The sequence below is a fragment of the Leguminivora glycinivorella genome, chromosome 19 (assembly GCF_023078275.1).
Source record: "Leguminivora glycinivorella isolate SPB_JAAS2020 chromosome 19, LegGlyc_1.1, whole genome shotgun sequence".
Taxonomy (NCBI): domain Eukaryota; kingdom Metazoa; phylum Arthropoda; class Insecta; order Lepidoptera; family Tortricidae; genus Leguminivora; species Leguminivora glycinivorella.
This window is the reverse complement of record NC_062989.1, coordinates 10,124,751-10,139,023: the sequence shown is the minus strand read 5'-3', so window position 1 is coordinate 10,139,023 and position 14,273 is coordinate 10,124,751. Positions and strand designations below refer to the sequence as shown.

Below are 14,273 nucleotides of genomic sequence, written 5' to 3'. Positions count from 1 at the left end.
CTGATAAAAATGGGACCAATTTGTATGTTACATTCAATAAAAAAAAATTCAAAAACATACAGACGAATTGAGAACCACTTTGCTTGAGATTTGGGGCGGCGGTTAAAAATGTGGGTACTCATGTTTTTGGTCTTAGTACTTAAATAACAGATTGGAAACGCAGTTGATTAAACCATTAGAACTCTTACACCGTCATGTAGTCGTCTGAACGTTAGTTTCTCGAATAAATAAATAAATAAATAATACCAAATTTCTTATTCTAAAAAAAACAAGGTATAATTTTAAAAATTCAAGTACGAAGGTAAATTACTATTTTTAGAGGGTACCTAAATAGGTAGGTGAATAAGTATTCAAACAACCATACTATAAAACATTGTATTATTATTTATTCTCTTTATTATTTCTATTTATTGCTCACATACATTAATTTTAGTACCTATAGATTTAACAAACATAAACCACAATTGAGATGACTGACATCTAAAACAATTTGTTGTTCATAATTATTAAGCATTTTTGTAGAAAAAACTTGTATTACTTAACAACTTAATATGATCTTGCATCATAAGTTTCAACGTCTCAACTTGTACTTTGCGTAGAGTCCAGTTCATAATATGTGTACATTATTTCACCTTATTGCAACGAGTTAGGTGAAGAAATGTACACATATTTATGAACTCGACTGTACTTACATGTATCATTCAAAAAATGAAAATCCTTTCTTTCATAACATAACATAATTATAATTCCCTTCCCTCATACAGTTAAATTGTATCTGATAATTCTAGAAATTTTGACTGCCTTATTTTACTATCCGAATTATTATTATTTACAATTTAAATCAGCAACAAAGCCCATATTACATTACTTTATAGCCTAAAATGTACATTTTATAATGAAACACTGTTTAGGTGACAAAAAGTGTCTCCGTCGAATCGTCGTCTCGAACTGAGTACAGTGTAGTAATACTACAATATTTTTTTCCCCTCACTAGCTCGGAAACACGTGTTTTGTCCTTTAATACCAGCGGGTAAAAACGCATTTTATCCACTAGTGGGTAAAGTAATTTGACCTTGAATAAAGTCAAATTAACTACTTTAAAATTGATAAAAGTAGGTGAATCTAGTAATAAAGATGATTTACCACCTGTGGCACTACTGGAAGCAGTGATAAACGCATTTTTTGCGTTGTAGTTTCCTCGCTATAGTGAGGGGAAAAGTTTTGTGTTACACTCGGGTGCAAATGTATTTCACTTCTCGTGTGTTAAAAAACTCGCAAGTTCAGGATTCTAATCTCGAACCACTCGCTTCGCTCGTGGTTCAACTATAGAATCCTTTCACTTGCTCGTTTTTCAATTCCACACTCGGCGTTAAAATACAACTTTACCCCCTTGTATAACAAATAACTATTTCACACCTCATGCTCGACAAAGTCGGATTATATGTCATTAGAACTTCACGGAAAGCATGACATTATATCCCTTGTCAACAACCGTGATATAATGTTGTATGAAAATTCATTATTACTCACGGCGCAATAATGTAATTGCCAAATAATTGCACCTTATTGCTATGACGATAAAGTCTAATTTCGTTAAGCCGTAATGCCCGCGGCGGGCATGACCAACTCGATTTTCAAAAACCGAAGCCGCGACCGACTCGATTTTCATTTGACGCACGATCTTCATTTGTTGAAATGCTGTCAGAAACGAGTTGTGACAAGTTGCGGCGGTATCATTTTATAGCTCCATTTCAAGAATAATAGCGAAAATGTCTAGTGATTGTAATTTGTAATTGTAATTTGGTGTTTTTTCTTGTCTCGCATAAGGTGAGAAAAGTAGAGTATATACCTCGGGAATAAAACTGTTTTTGTCTTGGGCGCTTGAATCCCTCACTGCACTCAGGACAATTCTATAACTAAAACTGGGAGTCCTTCGTTACGTTCAGGATTCAATATCGCGCCCGTGACATAAAACAGTGTTTTATTCCCTTGGTGTATAATCTACTATATTTCACCTGCCATTTAATTTTATTTTTCGCGCATAGTCAAAAAATGCCCAGATATCTTGTGACGCTTATCAGCCTATAATTAACAATTGTATGAGGCAGCAGCTATTGATACTAACGCCACGAACTGATCCTGTACCAATCTAACATTTTAGAATAGGTACGTTAGTTATTATATAGTCTAAATATCTAGGAAACATTTGCAATTTATGGTTCGATAAGTAACCGTTTAGCACACCTCGGACACTGGCGATCAAATATATGAAAGAAGCGCGTTCCTAGCACACATTCTAAGCTCGTGTAGGTGAACGCGTACCATTCTTGTATGAGTGAGATATGACAGGTCGACTGGCGTTTTTGACAGGCAGTAACTGTGAGATAAAGATAATAATCGAGCGGGGAGCGGGAGTGGCCATACTGTACGATAGTACTCTTTATTTAAATACTGTGCCTTTAGAGCACTGTTGGTTTTCTCTTTTGATCTAATTTTCTACCCTTTCTTAATCCATCAGTGTCGCCCTCTCGACAAATATCTGGTGTTGCCCGTAGTGCTAAGCTGCTGGAAAGCGCTGATCAGTTTTCTCGTGTTGCCAGAGCTAGGCCATTCAGAAGATCCAAGTTTCTGGACCTCCAATACGTATTCTAAGACCTTGCCTCTGGCGATTTTGCCGGAGATGGTTCTTGGGAAGTTGTCAACGAAGATGACGCTGCTCACTTGTTTGTAGGAGGACAGTTTACCTGAAAAGTAAATGAATAATTAGGACAATTATGCTGTGGGTAGGTTGATTTTAAGTAGGTACACTTACTCGTAATATGAATTCTTAGTTAAATAGTTGTAAATTATCTTCTTAATTAATCCATTATACACCGTGTTTTTTTTGTTTTCCGTTAAATTCGACACGTTGTTAGGTTCGTTATCAGGAACCACCCTGTATATTACTTTTAGTTAAATTCGCCAAAAAATTTTTTTCATCGTTTTCATACATAATAAATGAATTAATTAGTGTGAGAGACCCTTAACTTATGAATAATATTCAAGTTAGTGTCAAGTGATTGACGGCACACGTCAAAACAAATAACATTAGGAAGTGGTAAAGGCTGTCACACACGTGTTCAGTAATTATTTTTATTTTTTTAATAACTCAGTAACCGTAAGAGTTAAAAGTCGCTAGTTTCTTGGAGAAATTTATTGTATTTGATCTAAAGAACCTTCTCTTAAGTTAACGGAATTCAATAAAAACAGGGTGTAAATCTCGTTTGAATTTTCGAATAGCCACTTAATCACGATATTCTTTAATTAACAAAACATAGGTATGTTATATGTATATTATGATTATGACTGTAATGAATCACATAATCGCAATTATCCAGGTTTTATTTTATGACTGAAGCCAAAATGCCTAACGACCGGATATTGGGATAAATTGTGCTACAATTATCAAGTTTTATAAATGATCGTACTGATCTTTTTTCGAGAAATTAAGAAGGTAATTTGCGTCTAAAATAAAGTTACTAAACTAGGTACTATGAATTAGACTAAACATTATGTCCTTGACGTTGCTTGTTTGTAGTCCTTCGCAAGCCTAGGTGTTAAACTTTCACTAATTTTGGGTCCCAATTTTCGAAAATGGCCATATAGCACTCGAGAAGCTCATATACTAACTTGAAATAAGGTCCTTGATATTCTGTTCTGTGAGAGTGGATCCGGGCCGTCGCATAACGCATCCGATAGCGTGTTTGTTGTCCTCCGGATGCGGCACACCCACCACACACACATCCAGAACATCCGGGTGCTCTTGGATCACATGCTCTAACTCCATGGGGGTGATCTGTGAACAAGTTGTGTGTCAATTGAGTGGATTTGCCAAGTCTTGGGATCAGCTTGGACATAAATGTTGGATGTTATCTTCTACAGGTACATTCTAATCAGATGTTTTGCAAAATTTCGTGAGCAGATTCAATGATCAATTGGAATCGATAATGAATATGTCCAATCTATGGAATTTTATGGCGATTAGTATACCTATTTGGAAATATAACACTTTAAGTTCTCGCGTTTTGTACACATTTCTTAAAGACACACAGGGGTCGAACGCGATCAAATAACATTTTTAGCTTTTATCCAACGTTTCGGCCAGTTAACAATGTTATTTTTCCCCTCACTAGCTCGGAAACACGTGTTTTGTCCTTTAATACCAGCGGGTAAAAACGCATTTTATCCACTAGTGGGTAAAGTAATTTGACCTTGAATAAAGTCAAATTAACTGCTTTAAAATTGATAAAAGTAGGTGAATCTAGTAATAAAGATGATTTTCCACCTGTGGAACTACTGGAAGCAGTGATAAACGCATTTTTTGCGTTGTAGTTTCCTCGCTATAGTGAGGGGAAAAGTTTTGTGTTACACTCGGGTGCAAATGTATTTTACTTCTCGTGTGTTAAAAAACTCGCAAGTTCAGGATTCTATTTTCGAACCACTCGCTTCGCTCGTGGTTCAACTATAGAATCCTTTCACTTGCTCGTTTTTCAATTCCACACTCGGCGTTAAAATACAACTTTGCCCCCTTGTATAACAAATAACTTTATCGCGTTCAACCCGTGTGTGTCTTTAAAAAATATTTGGATATATTATATTCAAAACTATTGAGCCATAGTACTATTAAATGGTCGCAAATTTTAAAGCTGACAAAGACTAGTGTATTTGAAATAACATAAGTAAACTTAAAAACCAAAACGGTAAAAATATTGGACTTACAAAATAGTTCTGATATCTGAATGAGCTGGATATCCTTTCCACGAAGAAGTAGTATCCGTTTTCGTCTCTGTACAGCAGATCGCCAGTCCTCAACCAGCCGTCTGTGAACGCAGCCTCAGTTGCCTCTGGATTCTTGTAATATTCCTACAACACGAGCATGATTTTTTTTTTATACCACGTCGGTGGCAAACAGGTATACGGCCCGCCTGATGGAAAGCGGTCGCCGCAACCTATGGACGCCCGCAACTCAAGGGGTGTCACGTGCGCGTTGCCGACCCATTAGAAACTTGTACACTCCTTTTTTGAATTGATATTAGAATTTAATAGTTTAATCTACTTCTTCATTGTGGTATCCTGGTACTTTGCAGCAGCAGCAGCTCATGAGAGCCGGGAATCCGCTTTGACAACTAATCAAGGATTTGGCATACACTCTAGTTTTACCAAAGCGACTTTGACGTTTCGATCTAACGGGTAAAATATTCTTAGTGGTCCGGTTTTCCTCAAGATGTGTTCCTTAAACAACCTTTGCACCTGATTTGTACCTTGCGAGGACTACTTAACTGACAAACGGGAATCAAACTAAATATCTTTCTTCCCGCCAGATACTCTTAGGTTTTCTAAAATTCCATCATCCTTTATCGAAGTGTAGTAAATATGGTACCTACCGTTAACATTGGGCCCTTTGTCAACAGCTCTCCTACTTTGTTTGGTTCCGTGATATCTTGACCAGTCGTTGTATCTACCAACTGAAAATATAAATACAGATCATTAAGTATTGTGTACACGTTGGCAACTAATTGTAAAATTCGCCCGATGTAAAGTTTCAGTGCATTTACTGCTTTGATTCTGGCCCCGTAGCCGAATGGCATTTCTCCGACGCCAAACGAAAGCATTTACCGCTGCTTAGAGATAGATATCTACTAGATTCTGGTCCATTCGATGGTCAGATAATGTCAATAGATAGGTTCTTTTGGTCCTTAACCCCTGGAACGCCGTTGTCAAAAATTTGCTACTGAATTAATAACTTTCAATCAGTTAATTACAGTTTCAATTGCCTGGGACAGAGCTGGAACAAGGCGCTTGAGGGGTTAAGGGCTGTCTAGTAGAAACAAAAATTAAATAGTATCTATTAATATTTTTAAGATACCCCATAAACTGGAAATTTCTTAATATTATTTTTGATCATTATAAACATGTATTGAACTGTTCAGGAGGCTTACTGAAAGTTTAAGACAGATGTCGAGCCAGTCAAGTAGACCCACTCAGGCGTGCTAAAATGCTGGTTAGCTTCCTCATTAACCTTGAAGGGGTTACGGTTAAGGGGAATACGTACATACATACAAATAATCACGCCTGTATCCCATAAAGGGGTAGGCAGAGCAGATGAATTACTAAGTTTCAGTACCACTCTTAGCAAAAAGGGGTTGAAAGAAATTTAAATTGTGACCACAGCTTGTGACATTGCAGTGACAGGTTGCCAGCCTCTCGCCTACGCCACTATTTAACCCATATCCACAGTCGACTACTACGACACCAACGGGAAGAAAGGGGGTAGTAAAATTCTTAAACCGTCATCACACGGTGGGAGGGAGCTAATGTCAAAATACGTTAAAAATTTCTTACTTTTACAGGTCTGACTGACAGCTGGGTCCCACAAGTGCCTTGAGGTCCGTTCGGAGCCGGGAGCAAGATGGCACCCAAGCACTCTGTCTGTCCCAGCAGGTTCCACACTTGGCCGCCAGGTCGCATTTTTGCCTAAATAAAAAGGACATTATTTACACAGATTGACTAATCGCAACAGTAGGACTAAGCTCAAGAAGACTTGTGTTGCTACTCAGACATACATACATACATATAATCACACCTGCATCCCATAAAAGGGTAGGCAGAGTACATGAACTACTAAGTTTCAGTGCCACTCTTGGCAAAAAGGGGTTGAAAGAAATCCAAATTGTGACATTGCAGTGACAGGTTGCCAGCCTCTCGCCTACGCCACTAGTAAACTGAAGAGAAAACCCGAGGAAAAGATGGATGAACTGTGTGAGATATGATATGAAACGAAACTAAGTAAATGATGAAATGTCTGGAGTTAGAGAGGCATGGAACAGGAAGATAGGCTGGCTGGGATAAGGGCAAGCGAATGATAAACTTAAAATACCTACATTCAAGGACCTTCAGTATTAGACATACCTTCAATTGGTTTAGAACAGTTGGATTAATCGCGAATGCTGTGACGATGAGCGTCTTGAAGCAAGTCAAGTCGCAATATTTCTCGTGTTTCAAGATGCCACTGATCAGTAGCGGGGTTGATATGGCGGCAACGGGCTGGAAAAAAAGAAATTAGAACATTAGTTATTTGTTTTACAAGAGGGCAAAGTCCTTAACCTTAACCGCACGTACCAATATTGATACCCGAGCAAGCGAAAGATTCTAATATTTAACTGCGAGCGTAGCGAGTGGTTCAAAAATTGGAATCTGGTGCGTTGCAAGGGTTTTAAAGGCACGTAGGTTAATCAAACTTTGTTACCTTAATTGTGAAACAAAATGTTTCACCACACCAACACGAACAAAATATTAGGTACCGACTTTAAAAAATCTAATTGATTCAAATCCAGCAATATATTCAATATTTATGATTCCAAATTATTATTTATAGGTTATTCCAGCCAGCTCAAGGCATCAAGTTAAAATTTGTATGAAATTACTTTGCACTCTTGTGGATAAAATGCAATTTTGCTATCCCTTTTCGAATAGCCAAATTGATCTTTACCAGTTGGTGTGCTAAAAAGAACTTTATTACTTTCATATTGGTACACAGGTCTTCTAATATAATAATAATAGGTGGAAGAGAACTTATTTGAGCTCATTTCAGGGAGGAAAACAGCTTTTTCGGAAAATAAATCCTTGCAAATCCCCAAAACCTTGACTACTTCGATAAGTTTGATGGCCAAATGATGATGATTGTAGTTTTATTAAAAATCCGTTAATTTTTCCTCCGTAAATTGTCCCACTTTACTTCTCAATGTCAAACATATTACCTTATATTTGTTAATGATATCGATGATATGATCCACTGTGACGGGCGTCGAAGACTGCAGCTTGATTTGGTTGACACTTATCATGCACAACGTCGCTAAGTATGATGACACCCACTGTACACTTGGCAGGAGCATAAATGGTGCTATTTCTCTGAAAATTACCGACAAAATTTAATGACTAGAAGCAATATAATACAATAAAACGTGTGACTGACTGTTAATCATCATCATCATCATCATCATCATCATCATTTCATGTTCGTGTACGCCACTTATCCCAGTCCTGGGCTAATCCAGAAGTGCCCCGCAGTTTTTCGAATGTCATCCACCCAACGAGCCAACGGATGCCAGGCGCTTCTTATATCCGATAGCGGCCACCATTCGGTCAAATTCCAATTGAGTTTGGAAATGACGTCACCCACGTCCCGCACCTTGGTGCGAAGTCGGATCTGTTAATACCGCTGCCTAACGCCGTGTCTTGCGTGGGCGACGGTCGCGCGACCGTCGCCGTCGCGTCTCATACTTCCATATCGATAAGGTTTGATTTCGTATGCGTCGCATCGCCGTCGCGCGACCATCGCGCGACCGTAGCCCACGCAAACCACGGCGTAAGGCCGGTTATTAAAACATTATGGTGTTTCTGGACCAACATTTTAAATAAATTAATTTGAAAAGGACGATACTACCTACGATGCACTGACTGCACTGAGTACGTAGCCGAATGGCACAAACGCTCACGAAACGAAACGCTCGTAGTTATCTATCTCTATCGCTCTTGCGTATTGGCGCAACAGAGCTAGACTACCGTTCTGCGGCGTTTCGATTTCGTTTCGCGTCGCAGAAATGCCAGTCGGCTACGGCACCTGTACTACACACTTCCAAATTCTTGGAGTTTCAGGGTGTCAAAGAATGACGGTAATCGTTTACCATAAAGCCGTGTCAGGATACCTACTTGTCTTTCATGACCGAGTTGATTTTGACCACGGTGAGGATGTCAGAATGCTTGAAGGCTGCGACCTTAGGGAGTCCCGTGGTGCCGCTGGTTAAGACCAGCCATGCGAATACCTTGCTTGTGTCAAAGGTGGCCGGTCTGAAACATTTCGAAGTGCTACTTAGAGGACGTATGTAAACAATTGTAACTTTGACCTTTAGACATTATTTTGCACAACGTGTCACAGTTCAGGGTACATAGCCAAATGCACAAACGCTTAGGATAACATCGTTATCGTAGTTATCGTTTCCAGACTGCGTTTCGAGCGGCGTCTAGCGTCAACGATAGTAATTTTGGCTAGGCCGGCAGTAGAGGCAGATCAAACTTGATTGCCAAGGATTTTGGTAGCCCTGCCTTTGCATGGATTAAAAAATCGTCATGATTTCATATATATTATTATTTATTTAGACCCTAATGTGTCCCACTGCTGGGCAAAGGCCTCCCCCCTCTTTTTCCACTCATCCCTGTTTGGAGCAACATCTGGCCAATCTTTAAAAAAGGAGTCCAAGTTATCCCGCCATCGCCAACGTGGTCTGCCGGATCCCCGGTTTGACTCGTGGGGCTCCCATTCCATGGTTATCTTAGCCCACAAGTCGAAATGATTTCATAGAAGTTAATAAACTCTAGTGCCATTGAACATTGCGTTAAACATTGGGTGTTGGCCGGAGCAAACCCACTTGTCGAAATCGCCAACGTCTAAAGGTTGACTGGTACAGAATGCCTAGTGGCAGTAAGATCACCTATTGCAATTAAAAATGAAATAAATACACGTCCAATCTAGCCATTTTCAAATTATGTCGCTTTTAATGTGATGCGATAAACAAAATCATGTTGAAAAGGCAAAGTTACTATCATTGTACATAATAATATTATCTAACATTAGATTATAATGTTAGCTGTTACTAGTACTACAAATACAGCAGCAAGTTTTAACATAAAATATATTCATTCAAGTACACATTTTATCGACTTCTAATGTCTCATTTTTAGGGTTCCGTAGTCAACTAGGAACCCTTATAGTTTCGCCATGTCTGTCTGTCCGTCCGTCCGTCCGTCCGTCCGTCCGTCCGTCCGTCCGTCCGTCCGTCCGTCCGTCCGTCCGTCCGTCCGTCCGTCCGTCCGCGGATAATCTCAGTAACCGTTATCACTAGAAAGCTGAAATTTGGTACCAATATGTATATCAATGACGCCAACAAAGTGCAAAAATAAAAAATGGAAAAAAATGTTTTATTAGGGTACCCCCCCTACATGTAAAGTGGGGGCTGATTTTTGTTTTCATTCCAATCCCAACGTGTGATATATCATTGGATAGGTATTTAAAAATGAATAAGGGTTTACTAAGATCGTTTTTTGATAATATTAATATTTTCGGAAATAATCGCTCCTAAAGGAAAAAAAAGTGTGCCCTCTAACTTTTGAACCATATGTTTAAAAAATATGAAAAAAATCACAAAAGTAGAACTTTATAAAGACTTTCTAGGAAAATTGTTTTGAACTTCATAGGTTTAGTAGTTTTTGAGAAAAATACGGAAAACTACGGAACCCTACACTGAGCGTGGCCCGACACGCTCTTGGCCGGTTTTTTAATCAAATAAAATCTTATCATTTTTTTTTTCAGATTATCTGCTTTAATTAATTAACGTAATCAGTAATAATTGTAATTAACAATGTGTTTATACACCTACTTTGGAGCTGTTAACCACGAATAGTAGTCGGTGCTAGCACGAGTATCAGATTTTCTGGTGCCGTAGCCGAATGGCATTTCTGGGACGCGAAACGAAAACGAAACGCCGCGAAAGGTAGGCTGGCTATGTCGCGCCAATACGCTAGAGCGATAAAGATAGATATCTACGAGCGTTTCGTTTCGTGAGCATTTGTGCCATTCGGCTACGCACCCTGGTAAGGCAACGTGGGTACTAAACTTGGTGCACCGACCGCAGGATGAATGTTATTGAACTTATTGAAAAACCAATAGAATCCTAGGCCACTCTAGAATCCTGTCGTATTGACACCGTGCTTTATTTGCTATAGAAGTCAGTTTGACTTTTACTGTGAAAAGTGGCCTAGTATTCAGATTGGTTGACTGTACAGCACAAGTGAGTCCATATCCCGCAGATTTCTACGATACCCACTAGAGAAAACGGGGTTAAACAATTCCTAACCCTTTATCACATATAGCCATTCATTATCAATTTTATCCACCAACCTGAATTCGCTGTCAGGAGTACCATCATCGAACGTCCTTATAAATTTGGCCAAAGATCTGTCGCCATCGCCGAATGTGATAATCCTTGTGTCCAGTCCGAGGTCCTTGATGACCTTCTCATACTCTTCTACGAGTCCCGATTCGAGGAACGCAACTTTTGGTTGCGATATGTCGAAAAGCCTCTTTACTTCATCTGTATGAAATATATGTGAAATTTTAGCATAATGGATATTGATTGTTGTTAATGGATTATTGATCAAATAATACTAATTAACTCGTTCCCGGTTTTCTCATAATATATAAAGCAAGTAAGTATATTCCAGTTAATCCAGCAGTAGCAAAATTTTAAGATAAGTTATATTTACCGATAAGTTATAGCCATGGTCCGTTTTCACATTATCCTATCCGATATCGGAAGTCGGAAGTATTTCAATGGAAAAAATCCAAGATGGCGCCTGTAATGTATAGGTTATCGGTCCTACATCCGATAACGGATCGAATAATGCGAAAACGCACTTACTAGCCTTAGGCTAATGTATGGAAAACAGATAAATTTTGATTTGATTTGGAAGATAATAATCCTTTAATTATAATAATCATTCCTTGTCTGACCATCAAAAATATAAGGTACAGCGGGGCAAATCTCGACTGGGGGATTTGTAACTAATCCATTATTTCCATTATCACACTATGTTGTTGAGTTCTACATGTATCCACTGAACAAACCTACCATATATATAACCGTGGGACACTATTTAATAATCCAATCATTGTAAAACATGGAAAAAATGGACCACTTACATTTGACCCCCAGTCGAGATTTGAACTGCTGTACCTTATCGTCACTACTTTTAAAAAATTTCGTATCTCACGCTGTTCCTCAAAGTTAAAACGCAGTAAGTCTATATGCATTCCATACATACTTACTACAATTTTCTTTTCATTGACAGACGAAGATACAAGTTTTTTTAAAAGTAGTGACGTTATGTATTATAACATAGGTCCTAGATTTTTAAAACTATCTCTAATACTTACCGTATCTATAAGATGGGTCGATTCCCATAATTGGATGTCCATTAAAGTACGAAGCGTAGAAGGGGATGTGAATGTCAAGGTGGTTGATACCCGACACAGCGACCACATCTCCCGGCTTGTAACCGGCATTTTTTAAACATCTCGCCAGTTGTATGGAACGCTTTTCACCGAAGATTTGTTCTCAACTTCGCCAGTGCCTGCGTCGATCTAAAATTAAAACGTGGGCGCTATGACTACATGAACTAAATTTCCTATTTTAGATTACCTATAGGTCTTAAGATGAATATGTCCAATACCAAAGTTATGACGAACATCTCTGGTGATTCGATGCCAACTATAATAGTGGGGAACGAACCACTAGAGATGCACGGGTAGCATGGTCGCGCGATAGACGATAAAATATCCGGCCGTCCCTATCGCACTATTAGTAAGTGCGATAGGGACGGCCAGATGTTTTATCATTTATCGCGCGACCATAATTGCCTGCCTGGTCGACCAATACGTGTATATCTTGGACATGTTCTATCTTTTGACAGAACGCATCAAGAAAAGGATTTCCAGGAGAATCCAGCTCGGTTGGGCGGCATTCAATAAACTTGCAGACATTCTCAAACCCGCTGACATTCCACAATGCCTGAAAACTCGCCTCCTTAATCAATCTGTCCTGCCCACCATGACTTACCATGCCGAGACATGGACGCTCACTAAGAAGGCTGTGCATATGGTACGAGTAGCACAGAGAGCCATGGAGCGCGCCATGCTCGGTATCAAGATGCAAGATCGAGTGAGGAATACCGAGATCCGTCGTCGCACCAAGGTGCAAGACGTGGGTTTCGTTATAACCAAACTAAAGTGGAGTTGGGCGGGACATGTTGCTAGGCAGAGTGATGGCAGGTGGACTAAAATGTTAACGGAGTGGTGGCCGCTTACAAATGTAAGGAATGCCTGGCATCCGTTGGCTCGTTGGGTCGATGACATCCGGAAAATAGCGGGTCACAACTGGATAAGACTAGCCCAGGACCGGGAAAAGTGGCGTACTGTCTAGAAGAGAGGCCTATGCTCAGCAGTGGGCGATAAAAGGATGATATATCATATGATGATTTCCTATTCTACCTCAGAGGCGAAGAACGCATGCGATCAACGAAGGAAAATGACTTAATTACCTACTAAATCAGGGGTAAGCGTTGTATGCTACAAGTACGGAACTACCAGCCTTCCTGCTGCGCACGTGCTGGCAGTCTGTCCAAAATGGTTGCCATTGCCAGCGCGCGTCTTTTGTTTATTTCCACAGATTTTTTCACTTCTGTTTTTGTTTCATTTCAGTTCTGTGTTTATCATTCACATATCGTCACTACTTTAAAAAAACTTGTATCTTCATCTATCAATGAAAATCTCTATAATGTAAAATTTTAAGTTAGTAGTATATAATTATGTATGTAGGGTGGAATATTATACTTAGCCTAAGATCATTTGTAACTTTGAGAAATTGCAATTGAAAAAGAAAATTGTAGATATGAGATGCATATTTTAACTTTCAAAGTAGTGACACTAGTGACGATATGTTGTAAAATATTATTTGTTAATGGCTTGTTGTTTGCATAATTATATTCTTTTCATTTTCCGTATACAAGTTTGTGTGCATACTGTACATCAGCCATTACATATAGAGCCAATTGTATTTTTTCTGCATTCCATTATCGCTTGCGTTCGAAACTGTGTCTATAGCAAAAACCAACCGCGCACTTTAACCCGTAAATACATGACCTTAATAATACATAAGTATGTATATACATCACTATGCATTTAAGGGTTAATCACGGTCTGGCCAAGCAATCTAAAATAACTGATAACTACTGTAAAAGAGCCCTTACCTGCCAAACGAAATCACCTGGTTGGTTGAAGAAATCCAATACCAAATTTCCAAGATGATAGGAGTCAGCTGCCGCTGGTCCATTTGTCGTAGCATTTCCGTATCGTACCGGCATGATTTACCGCTAATCTTAAAACGATAATTTCAATAACTTATAGATAATGCCTTAATTCATTGCATTACACCCGCTTTTATAACATTCCGAAATCAGTGCGAATGCAGTGGTTCGATTTGATAAGATAAAACGGCATAGACAGTATTTTTTTAGGACTTTTTCAATGAATAGATAAATAGATAATTAAAATAATATATATAAATCTCATTGCACGGATTGCAAAGAGACCATCATGATATCTGGCTGGCAATTTTGACAGG

General features: G+C 38.9%; 1 protein-coding gene across 1 annotated transcript; it reads right to left on the bottom strand.

Moving 5' to 3' along the window:
• Positions 1–1,288: 1,288 nt before the first annotated feature.
• On the bottom strand, positions 1,289–14,044 carry LOC125236232 (luciferin 4-monooxygenase-like). The gene is made up of 11 exons (XM_048142923.1): positions 13,900–14,044; positions 12,029–12,235; positions 10,994–11,186; positions 8,749–8,886; positions 7,797–7,947; positions 6,949–7,083; positions 6,382–6,513; positions 5,424–5,504; positions 4,759–4,902; positions 3,670–3,835; positions 1,289–2,744 (listed from the first exon to the last, which is right to left on the bottom strand). Exons 2-11 carry the CDS (start codon positions 12,054–12,056, stop codon positions 2,515–2,517), a joined length of 1,398 nt encoding a protein of 465 aa, XP_047998880.1. The 5' UTR covers positions 12,057–12,235; positions 13,900–14,044; the 3' UTR covers positions 1,289–2,514.
• Positions 14,045–14,273: the final 229 nt, after the last annotated feature.

What these genes read in the sequence shown, in the direction of transcription:
- LOC125236232 (XM_048142923.1), bottom strand. Translation starts at nt 12,056, where the DNA reads ATGGGAATCGACCCATCTTATAGATACG. An exon ending in AACTCGGTCATGAAAGACAA is followed by an intron (nt 7,948 to 8,748) that starts GTAGGTATCCTG and finishes GGTAATTTTCAG; the next exon opens with AGAAATAGCACCATTTATGC. An exon ending in TGTCAGTCAGACCTGTAAAA is followed by an intron (nt 5,505 to 6,381) that starts GTAAGAAATTTT and finishes TTATATTTTCAG; the next exon opens with TTGGTAGATACAACGACTGG.